General features: G+C 41.1%; 2 protein-coding genes across 8 annotated transcripts in view; one reads left to right on the top strand and one right to left on the bottom strand.

Moving 5' to 3' along the window:
- The window catches only part of WASHC5 (WASH complex subunit 5), a 55,815-nt gene extending 44,002 nt beyond the window's left edge, over positions 1–11,813 (bottom strand). For both annotated transcript variants that reach the window (XR_006336309.1, XM_043879229.1), the window contains exons 1-6: positions 11,635–11,813; positions 6,949–7,258; positions 6,332–6,477; positions 5,564–5,648; positions 4,518–4,618; positions 2,333–2,525 (exon numbers count right to left, since the gene is read on the bottom strand). Coding sequence is in view for 1 of the 2 variants with exons in the window: in XM_043879229.1 (XP_043735164.1) it covers positions 2,333–2,525; positions 4,518–4,618; positions 5,564–5,648; positions 6,332–6,477; positions 6,949–7,134 (711 nt within the window). In the remaining variant the exon portion in view is untranslated. The remainder of the gene's footprint in view (positions 1–2,332; positions 2,526–4,517; positions 4,619–5,563; positions 5,649–6,331; positions 6,478–6,948; positions 7,259–11,634) is intronic.
- Positions 11,814–11,837: 24 nt separating this feature from the next.
- The window catches only part of NSMCE2 (NSE2 (MMS21) homolog, SMC5-SMC6 complex SUMO ligase), a 232,458-nt gene continuing 224,262 nt past the window's right edge, over positions 11,838–20,033 (top strand). For 2 of the 6 annotated variants that reach the window (XM_043879240.1, XM_043879239.1), the window contains exons 1-2: positions 11,839–11,980; positions 17,170–17,346. In XM_043879240.1, coding sequence (XP_043735175.1) covers positions 17,184–17,346 — 163 coding nt within the window. In that variant the 5' untranslated portion in view covers positions 11,839–11,980; positions 17,170–17,183. Of the gene's footprint in view, positions 11,981–17,169; positions 17,347–19,021; positions 19,156–20,033 lie in introns of those variants that run through there. The other 4 variants (XM_043879244.1, XM_043879241.1, XM_043879242.1 and 1 more) reach the window with 4 other exon arrangements.

Raw genomic sequence — 20,033 nt, 5'->3', positions numbered from 1 at the left:
CATCAGTAACCAGGACCTTCTTCCTATCTCTAGCCACATGACGTTCTCTTGACTGTCCTTGACTTTGCTGCAATTCTAACTCTTTTCCCTAAAAAAAAAATTAATTCTATATCTCTTACTGTCCAATTTTGTGTCTCTTCCATCACAGAGAAGCTCTTATAGAACTGACCAATTCTGCACTCACTGGTGCTATCTTTTACTTCCTGTTTATTCTTCAGCTCATTGGCATTTGACCTCCACCATCACCTCAGTGGGGTTAAAGACCCTGCTGCTGGGAAAGACTGAAGGCAAAGGAGAAGAGGGAGGCAGAGGATGAGATCGTTAGATGCCATCACTGACTCAACGGACATGAATTTGAGCAAATGCTGGGAGACAGCAGAGGACAGAGGAACCAGGTGAGCTAGTCCATGGGGTCACAAAGAGTCGGACATGACTTGGTGACTGAACACCACCACCTATCACCTCAATGGAATTTCCTCAGGTCACACATAACCTCACAGCCATCCGTTTCAATGACCTCCTTTTAGCACTCTCACTTAAATTTGCCGAAGACTGAAATTCTCTCCTCCTTTGGTTTCCCAGATGCCAGTTTCTCTTCTCAGTCCACCTTGCCAGCTGTTCTCCCTGGCTTTGAAATGCTGCTGAGTGCCAGGGCTCCATCGCCTCAAGTATTAGGAATCTCTGGCTGCACATAGTACACATCACCGTGAGGACCAGGAGTAGAAAGGGAGGCAACTATTAAGGATAGAGATAGCAATGCCACATGGAATCTGGAGGCAGGAATGCGGTCAAGTCTCAGGAAGGGCCTGGAGCTGTGAACCAGAAAGCCTTCATTATTTCTCCCCTGGATGTGATGCTCAACTGTTTCTTCAGCTGTGGTCCATAAGATGGCAGACTGAGGTGGCCCCAAACTCCAAGTTTTGCATGCTGTGGGTAAATCCACGTCCAGAAATTGTTTTTCAGGCCCAATTCCATATTACCTGGAGACAGAGAATCTGATCTATCTTGGGTCAAGTGATCTGCCCTGGTCCAATTGGCCGGGCACAGGGGAGGTGCAGGGCAGGGAGGGATGGATTCACAGCACAACCACAGCTCAATACCTGTGTTAAAGGTCATGGCACAGGGAGAAAACTGAAATACACTGCCTTAAGACATGGACAAAATGGACCACCTAGGAGGCAGAAGGGTTAACAGAAGGGTTAATGAGAGGCAGTTGAAGAAACAGCATGGGCTTTGAAGTCATGGGCTCTGAATTCAAACTATGGTTCTGCTACCTACTTATGTGACCTTGTGAAAATTATTTAAGCTCTCTAAGCCTTATTTTTCTCCATAGCAACATAAAGATAATGCTATTTTGCAAGACTATTATGAAAAACAGAGAAAATTTTATATGGAAAAAACCTCCTATGATTCTGGCTCATACTGAATTCTCAATAAATGGCATCAAATATTATGGAGACCTGGCATCTGCAGGTAGCTCCTGATTTGAGCTGTCTTTAAAAAAACAAACTAACTAAAAACTCTTTATGTACACTTAACATATTCATACAAAAACTAGCAGTCTACCTAAGAACTGTATAGAACAGGTGTGCTCTGTAATGATATCCAAGCATGACAGGTCCAACTCTTCACTCTCTTCTAGTAAAAAAAAGAAACAGATAATATATACAATTGTGTTTTCTGCAGGAAAAAGAAGTCGAATGGTAACTTTCTGTGGTCTCCTTTTAGGCACCTGAATAACACACACTGGAGAGGAAAGTGAGACTTCTCAACCCTGCTCACGCTGCCTCCGTTACCTGGGTGGCCTGAACACCCCTTAGTCATCTTCTGCCATCTTGCTGCCTATTAACATGCTTCGTGGCACTCTGTGCTTCCCCTGAGATAACACCCATCTTGCTTTGCTCTAATTCCTCTGTCTGCCTTCTTTCCTCAGCTACAAGCTCATTAGGAGTAGGGACCAGGGCCTGCCTTCATCAGCAGTGGATCCCCATTACTGAACACAGGACAGCCACAAAGTGGACACTCAGCAACCATTTCTTAACTGATGCCTAAAACAACGCATCTTCTTCCCAAAGATAGTTCAGATCTCATTTCCTTCTTGAAATCTCTAGTTCAAGAGATATTAGTCTCTTAATCCCAAATTAATATCCCTCTTTTCTGTACAATTCCAAAGCACAGCCCAGAGGTTTTAAAAGGTTTCTTGCTGTTTTTACTCTTCTGAGCAAGAAGGAAAGAAATAATTGAGGAGGAAGGTAAAATCTATAAAGAGAAAGATGTTTAAATTACACTTTTCAACTATAAAAATAGGTTTAATAATAGATTAAATCCCCACCTGGTTGTAAATATCATCAGATCTCAGCCGACCAATGACCATGCTGATGAAGGTCTCGTTGATAGGCACCCTCTGGAAGTAACTCTCAGGATAGTTGGGTGGTCTTTTGGCCCCTGGTTGGCTGGAATAACCTGTACTTCGAAGCAGCTTACAAATATCATCCATATTTGAATCAGCAGAAGATCGGGCAGCACTGAGCCATGTTCATAATGGGAAATAAAGGGCCAAACAAACCGCATATGTTACAAATAAGAAGTCCAGCAAAGCAGAATTTCAGTATAAATTGACTTTATATAGTTTAAGATATGAGTGGATCAATTTATATCCTTAAGATTCAAAACTATATTTTCAAAAAGCCTGTAATATAGCAAACTTTTAAAATGGGTTCTTGAACGTATGTACAGTTTTATCTAAAGGTCCATGACCCCTTTCCCAAAATCCTTGGGGCAGGATTTGTTTTGGAAGACAGCATTTCTCAGATATAAGGAAGTAACGTGATACATACATCATACATAATACTTCAGCAGGGTGGCAGATGGCATTCCATGATCAAGACACATTAATGTTTCTACAGTAAAATCTATGAAGATTCACACAAATGAGATAAATAAAGACTGTCCACAGCCTCATATATGTGCCAGTCAGGTTCTGACTCCAAATTTTGGATTAGGTTAGGTCTTGCTGCCAAAGTAGTTACTCTGTTTGCATGTGTGTATATGTATATATTTCTGTTGGAGCTCTTTGGATTTCAGAATTGTGGATAAAGAATGTGAACCTACACCAACATTTCATACATTTAAAACTAATTTTAAAAAATAAAGTCAAATTCAAGTGGGATATACCAACTGGTTTTTCTTGGCAAGGTGTACCTTCTACAGAGATTTAATCAAAACATCTGTGATTTTTCTGGTGGCTTGAAGTAGTAAATCTCCAAAGAGACTCAATCTTAGACTTGAAGATGACCTCCTATCTGATGTGAGAATCTCCTTTACTGCAGCTCTGACTGGAAATTGTCTGGTATCTCTTCAATAATGGATCCTCATATTCTAATCAATTAGCTGTTGTACCCAAAGGGACAAAGCTGGATTGTCAAAGCTGGGCTTGATGAGCAAACCTCTTTCTTCTTCTTCATGTTACTGTTTTCGTTTTTTCAGGTACTTTCAGAAACAGAGGCAAGATCATTTGAAGCTTATTTTAAAAAATATGGATAGTAAAGGAGCTCATGGTCAAACTGATGTGAATGAATTACGCAGCCTCACGCTCTGATAGAGCTGAAAGGGAACAGGCGAGCTGAGTAGTCTGATTTACAGCTGAGAAGGCACAGTACCAAGTGTGGCTGCAAATACAACACTGCCCAGACAATCCCTCTCTGTTGAGGACCTGACTCTTTGCCCTGTTTATTCTGTCCTAATTTGTAAGTTTGAAAATGTTCATTCTAGCCCACACTTATGTAGCCCAAGTTCCTAAATGATTCCTGCTTCTTGGCTATTTCTTTCCTGAATCTTAACTATTTCCTCACATTGACCTGGTGTCCAGATTTTGACTTATTATTTCAACAAACTGAAAAACGTGTGTTAGGGACTGAAATCACAATTAGTTAAGGTAGGTCCTGTTTTTAAGCCCTTATTTCTTGAAGTCACATCTCACAGAAAAACCCAAATGAACTTTTTGGCCAACCCAGTACAGTATTTATGAGTGAGAATTCACTTTCAACCTGGCCCTGAATGATAACTTTTCAAAATTTATCAATCTGAAAATGACAACAGAAGGCTCATTTGTGTCCTTACATCTGCCAAGGACTAATGTTTGAAAACTTAAAAAAAAAATTCATTAGACTTCCCAAATTCCCAAATTTTATCTTTAAGGTAACAGAAATTCAGATTCCTCTTTTAAAACTCTAAGGTACCATCACAGACATGATAATCCATATATCTCTAATAATCTATAGTAGATAAATTGTCCATACATAATACATAGATTATATGATATATAATCTATTGTGATGATATAAAACACAGATTGTTCTATTTCCACATTATGTATTATGTTCAGCAGTGATAAGAATCTTATCTTCTGCATTCTAGATGATATTGCTGCTCTTCATAATAAAAGAAGGGTAGGAAATCTACACCGCACTTTGCCAAGAGCAGTGCTTTTGGAGGGCGTGGCCTTAGCTCAGAGATACCTGTATCGATAGTAAGAGACCAGCATTCTCTCTCTAGTTTCTCCTTCAATCTTTTGGTCGATGACCAGAAGCATAACTCCATACAAGTACAGCGCTTCACACTGTAAGAGAAAAAGAAAGCAGCCATGTTCACGGGAGTGCACAAGCTTATGCCGTGCAGCTGAGCATTATGGGTAAAAGGACTCCTTTGCTCTCATTTCTCCTAAAAGCTTCATATTGCAAGGAGAATGCAGGATCCTCCCCCCAAGGGTCTCATCTTCTGTACAGATGGGCTTTAAAACATTTATGCAAAGTTTAATTTACAATGACTATCTTTCAGCTGGTCTATTTTTCATAATTTGCTTGGGATACCAAAATAGAATCCAAAGCCTATGAATACCTTTAGGTCATTCATTTAATTTACAAACATTTCCTAAGTGATCACAGGTACCAGGCTATATGTCTAGGATGCAAAAGATAAAGAAGACAGGACTGTTACACCGAGGAAGTACACATTTTCCACATAATCTGCTTTTACTTGTAATTCTGTTCAAAGTCTACTATGTTCTAAGTTCAGACAAAGACCTGCCAGTTAGATGACAGTTATCAGTTTATTTAGCTTCTCTCTCTCTTTTTTTTCATTATAAAAATAATGGCACAGCACTTTTTATTTTCTTTAATCAGAAAAATATGTACCATGTTTCTGGGAGGGAGACCAGGTATCTGCAGGCCCTGCTCTGGGTGTCAGGGTCTTCACGACCAAGCAGGGAGGAAGGCTTGGGCCTGGAAACCGGGGTGGGGTGGGGTGTGAGGGGCGGGGTGTGTGTCTGTGGCCTCCAGGAACCAGGTCACTGCTAGAAGTGGCCATCACAGCCGCGTGAGACGGGCGCACACAGCACTGAGCCCTGGTGGCCAATGCTGCTCTCCCACCTGTGCCGGGACTCCAGGGGCAAAGGGTGGTAGCTTCTCTTTAAAGAAGGATACACTGTATGTATTTGTGACTTACAGGGAAAAAAGTAAGTTTGACATTCCTGAATTTTTTATTTTAAATGGTCACTACTACTTACTAGAAGTTGTTTGCCATCTTCATTGAGAAGCACTGTTTCTAAGGTTTGCTGAATATAAACACCTTCATTGAGATCATCTAGATACCTAGAAAAGAAACCCCAGAGCAAGTTATCCACTGAAAATGAAAGGTTAATATCGTTGAAGAAGGACAGTAAAGATGTTTAAAAGATTAGGCAATATACCAGGTATTCTGGCCTTCAAATCATTTGTTTCCATTCACGTGCTTTAAGAATAGGTTTGAGTAGGAACTCATGATTAGGGCCACAGGTTATTTATGGCCACTCCAAGTGAAAGGAACACTCCTCAGTCCTGATTTATGAATTACAGAAATCTTGGAAATAATGGCATAAGAACACGGACTAGTTAGCTTAAAAACTAATGAGTAATGAACGTTGAAGGGCTAGAAGGAAGACAATATTGTACGGTCACAGATAAGAAGGAACGTTATGGCTACCAATGCTACAAAAATTAAGTTTGTTTGTTTGTTTTTCCCACTTCTCATATTCAATAAACTAAATTAGGATCAAGACTGAAAGCCAAAGACTTGGTATAAAGCAAGATGATTATAATACTACACAAGAGCAGGAAATGACAATGAAACTCTACCATACTTAAGATGACTAGTGCCACAGGAAGGAAAAGAAAATTACCTACATATAAGTTAGTACATTTCTTAGTAACTCAGAAAGATATACATGTTCTAGTGTGTCCCTTCTCCCTCTCCACTATTTACTATCAAAATTAGCTATTACTAAATTAGTCAATACCTGTTTAAGTCTACAATATATTTATGCACACTTTGAAATGCTAAATAAAATCTGGTCACAATTTCTATGTTGTTTTCCCGAAATTCTTCATCTAAATCCTGTAGCTCTGGCTTAGATTCCAGTTTGCTTTCACATAATTCTGGACCCTAAGAAGAAAAACACATCAAAGAAAGAGTCAAAAAAACAATACAGTTGTGGGTAACAATTTCTAAAGAATCTTTGAAAAATGTGTTCTTATTTATGCCTCTAAAGGGATATCAAAAATTGAAAGCAGAGGAATAGAAAGTAAAGAAGATAACAGAAGCCTAGATATAAAATCCCCTTGAAGGAGATGGTCTTGAACTGAACCCACAATTTGCATGCGTTTAAGTGTGGTGGACTTCAATGTGAAATACGTCATACCAAAGTTATCTTTTAAAAATTTGATTATATTGTGTTATATTAGGGCTTCTGTACAGTACGTTTATATTACTTTTCAAATTAGCTGATATTAAATTTTGTTGAAAAGCTTTTCTTTTAACTCTTTCTCCATAATTAACATCTCAGAGTCTCCTGGTTTCCAGAGAAAGCACACTTTTGTAAAAAAGATTGGTAAGAAAAGCGTCAAGGAAGATTACCTTAAAATAGCTGAAATCAAATATGATATCTCCATATTTCTGTTGATCAGCTCGGTCTTTTAACCTGAACACAGCAGGAATAAACTCAGAGAGCCTCAAAAGTTCAGCAATGATGGCATTGCCACAGGAAACAATCCTTAGGATTGCTTGGCCACACAGGTTATTCTCAGCCAGAAAGTCTACCATCTTGAGGAAAATCAGCGACTCTGGGCCTGGCCACGGGGAATGTGTAACTGGCTTCAGAGCTGGGGTCTGTAAGTCATCAGATGAAACCAGGTCTGTTGATACATTGGCCACTCCATTAAAGGACCTGCAACAACAACAACAAAAAAAAGTATGAAAAATCTCTAATCCTTTGAAGGAAGGATGTGAAACACATACACAATATTTTTCTTTCAAATTCACTGAAAAAAAAAACTATAATACATAATGACTTCTGATATGGAGGGAGAGCATTTATTTTCCACTCTGCATGTTTTCCTTGTGGAGGGACTTTGCTAAATTATTACTCTTGGTCTCTTTCTCAACACTTTATTCACTTCTCTCCATGAGAAAAGCCATGCTGCGGCCGATCCCAGAGCTTGGGAGAAGGTGTCATAAGGCATGTGTGGATTCAAGGGAAAAGGTAACTATGTCCTAAAATTTACTAGAATTAGGTGAGGGAACAATCTTTAAAAGTGCTGTTTTTCAAACATCAAGTTTAAGAGGTCCCACTATTGAGACTAATACATGCCTGAGAATTATGATAGGGTGATTCTAAACGATGGACAAATATTTCACACTAAGCAGTGGGGAAGTTCTGATTAGCAATGTATCTTGAAATGATATCATCAAGACTTATGAAAGTTAAGTTTTATGCCCAACAAAATTGAGAGTGAAATTGCAGTAACTCTGTACTCAGTGGACAAACCAAGAATGGGTGCAAAGTTGACCAAGTGCTGTGGAAGGAAAGAATCTAAATTCTTATTGATGTTACTGATTCCTTGATTCAACTGTGGCATTACCTCACCTTGTAATCCTTGTTAAATGGACTGCTTTTATGGTTTATCTACTGTTAACTGGGTTTTGCATTATTTGTAGATGAAAGCCTTCTTAATAATATAGATTCACTTGTTCAACAAATATTTATCCAGTGCCTTCTATGTGCGAAACACTGTTTTAGGACCTGCGGCTACTGTAGTGAACATAACTAAGTTCCTGCTCTCATGAAGCTACCTACTACTGGCAGTGGGAAAGAGATAAATAAATAGACCATGTATCAGGCTGTGACGATGCGTAAAAAAAAGCATGGTAAAGGGATGGAGTGTGTGTGATGTTACGCAGTTTGTAAAAGTGTCTCAGATAAGATGATATTTGAGCAGAGATCAGAAGCAAGTGAGGGAGCAAGCTGGAAGGGTATCTGAGGTCTCTAAGAGGGTCCTCCCTGTTCGTGCCCTGTGTAGGCCTCTTTCCCTGAGTGTGACTTACTGATTCCCTTCTAAAGAAGAGAATGTGGAGGATGTGAAAGATGCCATTTCTGACATTAGACTGCAAAAAAGACTGACTTCTGGCTTGAGAACCCTTTCCAGCTTATGGGTCCTGGGAGAAGCAAGTCGTTAGGGTGTAAGAGAGCCCTGTGGAGGGAGACCATAGGATGAAGGAGAAGTCTACCGCTCACCACTTGAATAAGCTTGGAAATGGACCCCCCACCCGTCCCCCACACTCCACCCCAGATCTCAGTTTGTGTTCACAGCTTGACTGCAACCTCCCAAGAGCCCCTGAGCCAAAGGCACCAGCTAAGTCGCACAGCTGACTCCTGACCACAAACATTAATTAGACAATAAATGCTTACTTTTTTTTTTTTTAACTCTGTAATGGCTTATACGGGAAAAGAATAGAAAAAAGAGTGGATATGTGTATTTGAATAACAGATTCACTTTGCTGTACACCTGAAACTAATGCAACATTGTAAATCAATTACACCCCAATACAAATTAAAAGAAAAAAAATGTTTATACTGCTTTAAAGCCACTAGGTTTGAAGGTAATTTAGATGATGATCTATGAGAAGGGCATTCCAGGAAGGAGTTACAAGGAAGTACAAGTAAGGCCCGGGGGTAGGAATGTGCAAGGAAGAACAAGTAGTTGATGTGGCTGGTGGGGAGTGAGCTGGGGACAGAAGCAGAGATAGGGGAGGTGGAGCTGGGGCTCATAGCAGGGATTACGGAAGAGCCACTACAGTTATCCAGAACTCTCTAGCGCAAGGGTTGTCTATAATATACATTAAGGCATAAATTATTAACAAGTCCCTTCAGTTTTCTCTGTGAAGCTTGCTTGTTGAGTCACACGTATCCCTAGTAGGCTGAATTTCAGATAATTTCATTCTACTTCTCCTACTGAAATGGTCTGGCTTGGAAAATGAGACAAGGAGAAAATAAAGGAAAATGGGAACAAAAGTCACTTGAAGTCCTCTGAAGAACACCAAACTAAGCCAGGTTCCAGCAGGATGAAATTCTAGACTCAATTCAGAAGCAGGGCGCTTACAATGAACAGGTCTAACTGCTACCATTTGGATACCAAGACAGGGCACTGTGGCCAAGAGAAAACAGCTTAAAGCAAAGCAACATGACCTGCCTTCTTTCCCAACAGACAGACACACTGGGCACATGCATGCACCTGGTCAAGGAGGCTTAGGCCTGGGATAATGACATAAGTCAAAACTTTGGCATGTCTGTGTCTTATTTAAATCCCTTTTACCCATGAGTTACACTGAAGGCAACTTCAAGGCAACTTCATATTTGACTAAAGTTTTTGGTGGGCCTCCTGGTGGCTCAGTGGTAGAGAACCCATCTGCCAAGACAGGAGACGTGGGTTCAGTCCCTGGGTTGGAAAGATCCCCTGGAGAAGGAAATGGCAACTCACTTCAGTGTTCTTGCCTGGGAAAACCCATGGACAGAGGAGCCGGGCGGGCTACAGTCCACGGGGCCTCAAAGAGTCAGACGCAACTTTGCGACTAAATGACAACAAAGTCTTTGGTAAACAGCCCCATTGTTGGCTGAAAAACTGGTCCTAAAGAATAGAATTTAAGAAGCATCATTAAATATACCTAATCATGTTGCAGTGATCTCAGAGGTAGGTGGCTTTACAAATGTTAAGATTTAGTTGAGACTTAAAAAAAAAAAAACACTCTAGAATGAGGTGTGAATAAGCATGGTAGAAGAAACTATAATATACTAAATCTTCCTTTTAGAGGTTCTCCTGGTGCTAGGAATGAAGACAATTCATAATGACCACTTATCTCAATGTAGGTTGTCTTATTATTTGCCATGAAATGAAACCAGAAATTTCACTCAATTTCCTAATTTTCTTTTCACAAGGCACCCAGAAAAGTGGCTGTAACTTCATTTTAAAGAACTGGTATGGAACTGTGATTTTTAGTTTGGAAAGTAATTCTAGACAAAAGACAATATGCTTTCAAGAATGAAGCATGGCAGGATTATACCAACTGCCCAAGGAGTACAGAACTGAATTATGAAAATTAAAGTCCCCTGGGAAGAATCATTCTTTATCCTACACAGAGAAAAAAAGAAGATTGATCTAGTTTAATCCTTTCATAAAAACCTCAGTTCCATAAAGAACGGAGCACTAGTCCCCACCCATCCATTATCAAGAATAAACTGTAGCGGTTGTTGATCAAGATAAAATCTATGGGTGCATCTCTTACAGGAAAGCTCTAAAATGAGCCTAATCACTTTAGTTTGATTCATGGATCCTGAAACAGAATAAAAAAAAACCGGAAGGTGTTCCTTGTAGCGGACAAAGGCAATGATGGCTCTCCCTTCCCCCCCCCCCCCCCCCCCGCCCGGCAACATCTAGACCGGAGGAAGCTCCACGCACTGGGAATCTATCAGGAGACCCAGTTCCCTTACCGGCTCTGGGTTTTCTGTTTTTCTAACTGTACCCACTCCGGTATTCTTGGGCTTCCCTTGTGGGTCAGTTGGTAAAGAATCCGCCTGCAATGCGGGAGCCCTGGGTTCGATTCCTGGGTTGAGAAGATCCCCTGGAGAAAGGAAAGGCTACCCACTCCAGTATTCTGGCCTGGAGAATTCCATGGACTGTACAGTCCATGGGGTCGCAAAGAGTCGGACACGAGTGAGCGACTTTCACTTCACTACGTTACTACCACAGACAAATCAGGACCCTCAGAATTATTATTATTTTTTTAATGCAAAGGACTTTGGCGTGTCACAGGTGAGGCAATTAAGGGTGCGGAGAGCAGCAATGACTTGCCCAAACTCAGCCCATGGCAAAACTAGAATTCAAACCGAGGTCCGTCAGACTGTAAACGCTTCCACCAACCACTCAGGTTTCTCGAGAGTAAATGGAGGAATCACAACGTCCACAAGGCTTTACTCCCGGAAACCTGGAAGGATCATATGCAGACCTAGCAGCTGAACATCATCACTTCCTAAAGCGCCAAAGCAGCGTGGAAAACTGCTTCCACCTGAGTGGAGATGCAGAGTCTGGACTGCAGCCGCGGTTCCAGGAAAACCCCCAGTCCTCTTACGCCAGGCTCCCCCATCCAGACCCCACCCCACGCCGCAGAATCCCTCACGCCCCGCGCCTGGCCCAGCGCGGCCCAGCCCCGGGGCGGGGGAGGGGACGGGGGAATGTGAGGAGGCGGCGCGCGCACACTGCCCGGACTCACCTGTCACCCGGGCCGCGCCAGGGCGCACGCGCAGGGCCCGCGGTCGTGCGCGGAGTCTGCACGCCGGCCCCCACCCCTACGTCTCCGCAAGGGTCCTTCCTCTTCTACCCACAGCCCAGATCCTCAGCCAGCCAGACCCCGGCTTCCGCCCCTGGTCCCTCGGCTGTCACATGACAGAGGGGCGGGGAGCGGCGGGGCGTCATGTGATCGCTCGCCGGCGACGACTGATGACGTCCGAGCCCGCGCTCGCCGTTTCAGCGACAGGGGAAGGGAGTGAAGGAAGGAGTTGGGGTCCGGGCGTGGGGAATCCGGGCGCAGCCGGACGAGAGCTACATTCGGCCGTCAGGTAAGGCAGGAGCGAGGCGTGGCGATGGGGAGGGTGACGAGGGGTGTCGCCTCCTTCTCGGGCGCTCCGAGGGTGCCCGGAGCTGCGATCTGTGGACCTGGGTTATGGTCGTGGTTCTTTTCACGGTCACAGCGGGGAGGCTGGGGCCGTTGACCTCACTCTCCCAAGACGCCATCTCTCCATTCTTTGGCTCTAAATGTGTGGATCATGAATTATTTTTTAGTGAAATATTGTTCACTTACAGTGTGTTTTAGGTGTACAGCAAAGTGATTCAGATATTTATGAGTATATATATTTCAGATTCTTTTCCATTATAGATTATTAAGATATTGAATATAGTTTCCTGTGCTTTACAGTAGGACTCTGTTATTTGTTTATATATAGTAGTGTGAGGTCCCGAATTCTTGATCTAAATAAATCTGGTTTGAGCTGGCTTTCAAAGCAGGGCCTTGGGCACATAGTTGAAATAAACTCTCCAGGCGTCAGTTTACTTTTCTCTCCTTGCCTGTAAATGGTTGTGAGGATTAACTATAATGAGAGCAAAGCTTAGGGACACCAGTTCATGGCATGCTATAGGGGACATAGAAATGATTTCTGTTATTGATGTAACTCTTCCAGATTTTTATTGGTCACCTATTTTGTGTGAGGGGCTGTTTTATGTAGTGTGGAATATGTCAGAATTCTAGTTTAAGTTGCTTGCAGGGTGAAAGAGTGGTAGACATGTGAGCAAGTAGTTGTGATGAGTTTTAAAGTAGAATATGTGTGTGTGGGTGGGGCAGGGGCATAGTAGTAGCATGAAGAAAGCACGCAATTGCTTGTATGTATGGATAAGAGAAAGCTTCATAAAGATGTAACCTTGCATATTGAAAAAGAAGGTACAGCTCTGGTGGCTGAACTTTTATAGGGCCCTATGGATTCAAAGGTGGTCAGCACAGTATCTAGGTTATTTGCTGTGTGCTTACCACTTGCTGTACACAAAGATGAGAGGAGTATTTTTATTTTTACATTAGCTGATTATTGGCCACCCCATCTACAGAGTCTTACAGACCTGCTGTGGTCTGAATGTTTATGCCCTCTCCCACCCCACCCCCAGTTCATATGTTGAATTCCCAAAGCCAAGATGATGGTAATTAGGCGCTAGAGCCTTTGGGAAGTGCTTAGATCATGAGGATGGAGCCCTCCAAGTAGGCTTGATACCTTTATAAAAGAGGCTTTGGAGAGCTCCCTTACCCCTTCTACTATGTAAAGACACAGAACTAGAAGGCCTTGGCCATGAACCACAGGAAGAGGGCCTTCAGCAGAATGTGACTGTGCTGGTGCCTTGACCTTGGACTTCATAACCTCCAGAACTGTAGAAATGTTTCTGTTGTTTATATGTTACTGTGTCTGCGCTATTTTGTTACACCAGCACCAACTGATGAAGACAAGGCCTGTTAGGGAAGGCAACATAGTGTGCTAGAGGAAAAACTCAGGAAGTGGGTAACCATGTTTTAAGCTTTCTTTGAGACCATAGGTATAGAGAACAAAATAATCACTGATCCCCGAGGAAGGCTTCAAGAAGTGGTTAGTTTAAACCAAGGTTTCTCAACTACTGCACTGACATTTGGGAACAAATAATTCTTTGTTGTGGCAGGCTGCCCTGTGACTTATGTACTTAGCTGTACTTGTGTGCTAAGTCACTTCAGTCGTGTCCAACTCTGCGACCCTATGAACTATTGCCTGCCAGGCTCCTCTGTCAGAGATAGGGAAAAGCCATTTCTCTTTGCTTTTGGATCTGAATCGTTCCTCTTGGTAGTTCAGAATTACAGAAAGGTGTTTTTCGTCACCTGTCTGCAAGTGTAAAGTTCCATTGGAGTAATGTGAATTTTACATTCATATGATAAGGATGGCTCCCGTGTGGTAGATGCTTTCCCTTTGTCCTGGATTACATTAATCCTTATATGAAGGTGAAAAAGTGAAAGTGAAAGTTGCTCAGTCATGTCCAGCTCTTTGCAACCCCATGGACTATACAGCCCATGGAATTCTCCAGGCCAGAATATTGGAGTGGGTAGCTTTTCCCTTCTTCAGGGGATCTTCCCAACCCAGTGATTGAACCTGGGTCTCCTGCATTGCAGGCGGATTCTTTACTAGCTGAATCACAAGGGAAGCCCAAGAATACTGGAGTGGGTAGCCTATCCCTTCTCCAGCGGATCTTCCAGGCCCAGGAATCGAACCCGGGTCTCCTGCATTGCGGATTCTTCACCAACTGAGCTATCAGGGAAGCCCTTAATCCTTATATACATTGTGTCTTACTTCAGGCTCCTGTTAAAAATTATCAGAGACTGGTGGTTTAAGCAACAGAAATTTATTTCTTACAGTTTTGAAGACTAAAAGTTGCTGGTGTGGTTGAGTACTGGTGAGGTTCTCCTCGTTTGCAGATGGCCACCTTCCTGTAAATCTACATGAAGGACAGAAAGAGCGAGCCCTGTGTCTCTTCCTCTTCAAATGATGCCAATCCCATCATGAGGGCTCCCCCCTCCTTTAAACTTGATCGTCTCCCAAAGGCTCCATCTCCATATGTCATCACATTGGAAGTTAGGGTAAACATGAATTTTGGAGGGCATAATTATCTCAGTGTTTACCATACCTGAATTATGTGGGGGTGCTTCATAAAAATATCATTTCCTCAGAGTGTCCACTAGAGACTGATTCAGTAGGTCTGAGATAGTATCCCTTAATCTGTATTTTTAGAAAATACTTCAACTGATTCTTAAGATCAGATATGTTTGAGAAAACTACAAAATTTAATTTATCCTTACAATAATGCTGTAAGATAGATGTGCTTATCTTCTTTTTACACGGAGTGGGGGCGGGGAGGAACCGAAGATAGAGAAGTTCAGCTGTTCAACCAGAGTGATGCAGTTTTGAGTGGTGTGGACAGGTGGAATTTCCAGGCATTGGTGTCCAGGGTCCATTTCACTTATGCACTATTCTGTATTGCTCCTCACAGTGATGATTAAGTCAGTGGTGATATTTGTTCTCATTTTAAAAGGTGATTTGCCAGGCATTATTCTGAGTGTTTTGTTAAACAAGTGAACTCATTTAGTCCTCCCAGTAACCCTTGATACTGGCGCTGGATCATCCTCATGTTACAGAAAGGAAAAGGGAAGCATTGACAGGTTAAATAATTTGTCGCAAGTTATTCAGCTACTTTAATGGCAAAATCAGGCTTTGAACTCACAGAGTCTGGCTCCAGAGGCTGCATGTTGAACCCCTACTGGAGTTTTTAGTAGTTAACTCCTACTAGTATTGCCCCCATGTTTTACTCTATAACGTAACTAATGTTTGTTTTAGTGTAAATGTGTTTCATGTTTTCTTTAAGTAAAATTAACATTCTAGGAAGATATGTCCTGTTCATACCGTGACTAGCCTAACCCCTAGTATGTATGTATGTGTGTGTGTGATATTATATATATATTATACTTTGATGATTGTATTTCTAGAATGGTGCTGCCCAGTGCAGCAGCCACTGGACACAAGTGGTAATAATTTTTTTTTTTTTTGCATTGTTTCTACATAGCAGAGCATTGACAAAAATAATAATAGGTAACTTACTTGATAAGTTTGGTTTTATAAAAGATATTTGTTGAACAGAGATCCTCTGAATAGAGGCAAAGATAGGTAAAAATATTAGTGATGAAATATTTACATATATCTATTTGAAAAATGAGAATAGAATAGAAAACATTCTCCATTTAGAAGTATTACTTCTGAGCTTCACAGAAGGTTACTTTTAGTATTTTACAGTTTTTAAAAAGAATGGTCTTCAGAAAAGACACATTTGAAGGTATCAACAGCATCACATTCATAAGCATGACATGCAGTTTTGAAGAGAATTTCAGGAAATTCTATGAAAAATTAAAATAATAAGAGCACATTGAGATAATACATCTTCAAAAACACCCATGTCATAGCATTAAAGACAGATATAGCTAATAAACTGATTAAAGAATGTGACTATGTACCAAGAATAATGATTTTTTTTTTTTTTAAGTTGGGTATTGCTATAAAAAGGCTTCTAAATCTGTTTCAATGCAGATATGTTACTATTTTTTTTAAGTGTAGTTGACTTACGGTATGGCTATTTAAATTTAAATTGGTTATAATGAAATAAAATTTAAAACTCAGTTCTTAAAAAAAAAAAAACAACAAACAACAACAAAAAAACTCAGTTCTTCTGTCAGGCTACTGATGCTATTGTGACCATCAGTAATCGCTGCTAAATAGTAATCACACATGCATGGTGGCTTCCATATTGGACAGTGCAGACTATAGGAAGAACACTTTTGTCATGGAAGAAAGAAGTTTTTTTAGATAGTGCTGTTCTAGACAATTTAGACTTACACTAGAATCAAGATTGACCTCCTAGATAACTGAATACTTGAACCATATCGTTTGATCCTTGCAGGGTTGTGTTTTTTGAACAACAGTTGGTGTTGTAATAGTAGGTGTACCCCCAAATCTAAATGGCTTTGCAAAAATGAAGTTCTTTTCAATTTCCTTCATGCATGGAACCTGACTGGTGGGCAGTTTTCCTCCAGGCAGTGATGTGGAAACCTAGGCTCCTTCCATTTGGTGATTCTCCATCTTCAGTATGTGACTCCTAAGGTCATTGCTGTCTGTTTCAAGCTGTAAAATTGGATGGTGTAGAGAGTTCGGTTTTTATGCCAGGGCCTGGAGGTGGCTTCTAATTCACTGCCTTGAAATCAGTACTCATATGTCAGATAAGTTAAAAATTGCAGGTTTTGAAAATTCTCCCTTATTAAACTATTTTATTGCTACTGTTTTCTTTTTTTTGGAAAAAGGCATCATATGAGCAGTCTACTCTTTCTGACTCATTTTTGTTTTAGGTTTTTAGGAACTGAGCTCTTGTTGAATTCTTTAGAGAATCAGGGAATCTTTTGGAAGAGGGTATTATCCCTCCTTTAAAAAATGAGAACACTTACCTTCCCTATATATTAAAAGGGCAGATATTGTTTGGTGGCCCAGATGATGGCACAATGCTTTGATATCCTTTCAAGGGCTATAGAATAGTGTAGCATTTGTAGAGATACTGGATACACTCATATGGATATTTCTAGTGGTTCTGTTTTCCTATGCAGTTATTATTCTTATTCATAAATCTCATTTCACTGTGTTTGAAAACTTAGGTAATAATTTCAAGATGCCGGGGCGTTCCACTTCAAGTTCAGGTTCAGGTTCAGCCGGTTTTATATCCTTCAGTGGTGTAGAATCTGCACTGTCCTCCTTGAAAAACTTCCAAGCCTGTATCAGCTCTGGAATGGACACAGCTTCTAGTGTGGCTTTGGATCTTGTGGAAACTCAGAGTAAGTAATAATTAAAACTTCTTTCTTTTGTGTCTGTTTTGAGGTAACCCTGTGCGGTGGCATTACTCTAGGGATGTGAGATACCACTCACCTTTTGAGTGAGCTTGGGACACTCATTTAACCCTCTGGGCATCTGTTTTCTCATCTCGTTGTATGTATACTGCATAGTAATGTACTGAGGATGAGATGAGATTGACTCATTTGTATGTGTTCAAACCCTTATGTTCAAACCACTAGAAACTGCACTAGAAATTTATGTGCTGAAACATGCAGGTTTCTGATTTCAAGGAGCATACAATCAAAAGTATGTGATACTTGTGAACTGTATGGTATATAGCATTATGATAGTTATTCTTCAGTAATTTAACTATATTTTGTTCATGCTTAATTACTCAGTAGACAGACTAAGCTGATGCTAGGGGTACTGAAAGGAAGGCCTCTACAATAAAATGAGAAAAGTTCAGTTTTCCTAAACTTGACCACCACAATTTTTTGATCAGAAGATCTAGGAAGATGTTATTTGCTTTGTTCGGTTTAGATTTGTTTTTATTTTATATCACAGATAGAAGCAGGGGAGCAACATAATGTTTCTGCTTTCTTTTTACTATCACTTTTTCAGCAATTTGATTGTGATATGCCTTTCTTTGTTTATTCTCTCTGGTGTTCTTTGAGCTTTATGGATTTGTAGACTTATGGTTTTGATCAAATTTGGAAAAAGTTTCTGCTACTATTTCTCTCCCTTCTCCTTCTGGGGCTCCAATTACATGTATGTTAGACTGCTTGGTAATGTCCCATAAGTCACTGAGGCTTGGGTGATTTTTTCAAGTCTTTTTTTTCTCCTTGACTTCAGTATGAATAGTTTCTTTTGCTGTGTCTTCAAGTTCATTAGTCCTGTCTTTTCAAGGGTCTAATATGCTAAGTCTATCCAGGGGACTTTTAATTTCAGAGACTTTTTAGAGCTTTAGAAGACATAAAAAAGAATGAAATGAAATCTAATTTTTCTCGTCATTATGCTCGTGTTTTCTTGTGTATTCTTGAGCACATGAAGTGCATTTATAATGTTCTCGTCTGCTGATTCTGTTAGCTCTGTCCATTGCTACTTGAGTACATTATGTTGTTGAGTTTCTGGAATTTGTCCTCTTCCCTTGAAATCAATATTATCAAAGGTATTGACCTTTGTTTTGGTTGGCAGCTAAGTAATTTGTGGATTAGGTTGATCCATTCCAGACTTGTTATTAAACTTCATTAGGACAGATCTAGTGTCGTTTTCTCTTCTTGTGTGGCTCAGTGGTAAAGAATCTGCCTATAATGCAGGAGACACGGGTTCAGTCCTTAGGTGGGGAAGATCCTCTGGAGACAGAAATGGCAAACTGCTCCTGTATTCTTGCCAGGGAAATCCCATGGACAGTGGAGCCTGGCAGGCTAGAGTTCATGGATTCTCAAAGAGTTGGACATGACTCAGTGACTGAGCACGCAGACAGTGTAGTGTCACTTTGGGTTGACTTAGCTTTTAGGAGGAATCTGTATAGATTCCTGAAGGGCTTTCTCTGCATGCCTCCCTCACTGTGCTCTGTCTTGCAAGACCCCTGATGCTCAGCAGCTTGAGCTCCGGTCTCTGTCTGTTGGGGCCTTCCAGACTGCTGTGCTTCACTTAGATTCTCCCTTCTTTCTGCAGGGAGGAGAGCAGTTAGAGGACTTACCTCACTTGATTTCGCAGGAATCCCAGTTCTGCTCTGCCTGTTGTCTCAATGCCTGAAAGCAGTTGTTTCATATATTTTGCCCGGCCTTATGGTCACTCATGGCAGAAAGGTGAGTTCCATACTAGATATTCATTCACAGAAGGCAGCAGGAGTCACCCATCTTTGTGGGTGTTCTCTTAAGGTCTTACCCCTGTCCAGCCTGATTTATAGTCTCTTTTGACGCTGATGGAGATTTGGCTTTGGTAGGTAGTCATGGAGAATCTCATAGTAAAATCTTAAACCATGAGAGAAGAGCTGTTGCATAACCTCTTGGAGGGTTGTATCAGTTTTTTTTTCAGGATTTGGTTTGAAGATTTCTAAGTGTTTTTAATACAAACTTCATTTTTGTTTTTTTGTTTTTTTAATAGGTATATTTTGATGCAAAATGCAACATCTTCTGTGTCATTTAAGAAGAAACATAAGCATCACTTTTTGAAAGATTCATGCTCTAAAGCAGAGATTGGCAAAGTTTTTCCATCAGGGGTCTGATAACAAATATCTGAAACTCTGTGGGCCATGTGGTCTCTGCTGCAGCTACTCCGTTGCAGGTCTGACAGTTATTATGAAATAGTTTTGATCCTGTCGACCTTGTGGAAGGGTCTCGGGGACCACACAGCTGGTTATGATCCTGAACTGGAGTGCCTGTGAGGAGGACTTAGGTGATGGGAGAAACTCCATACAGAGAGGAGGCCTAGAATGACCCCCACTGGAGTGATTGAGCAGACGCTTGTTAGGAGAGCAGTCTTCACGTGGCACCAGACCGAGATGCTGTCCAAGGACCCAGAGAGTAGAAAAACACCTGGCATTTAAGTAAATTGGATACTAACTCAGTCTCAACAGTAGATGAAAGACTTTTTAAGAGACAGGGCCAAAATTGTCACTTAAATGAAGGACTTAAAGTCAGCCTGATATGGGCTTTAGTCCCAGTTACAGCCTTAGTTCTATAAC

This window comes from Cervus elaphus, chromosome 21 (assembly GCF_910594005.1).
Source record: "Cervus elaphus chromosome 21, mCerEla1.1, whole genome shotgun sequence".
NCBI classification, from domain to species: Eukaryota; Metazoa; Chordata; class Mammalia; order Artiodactyla; family Cervidae; genus Cervus; species Cervus elaphus.
Note: the sequence above shows the minus strand (reverse complement) of the source record. Positions and strands in the feature narration are given on the sequence as shown.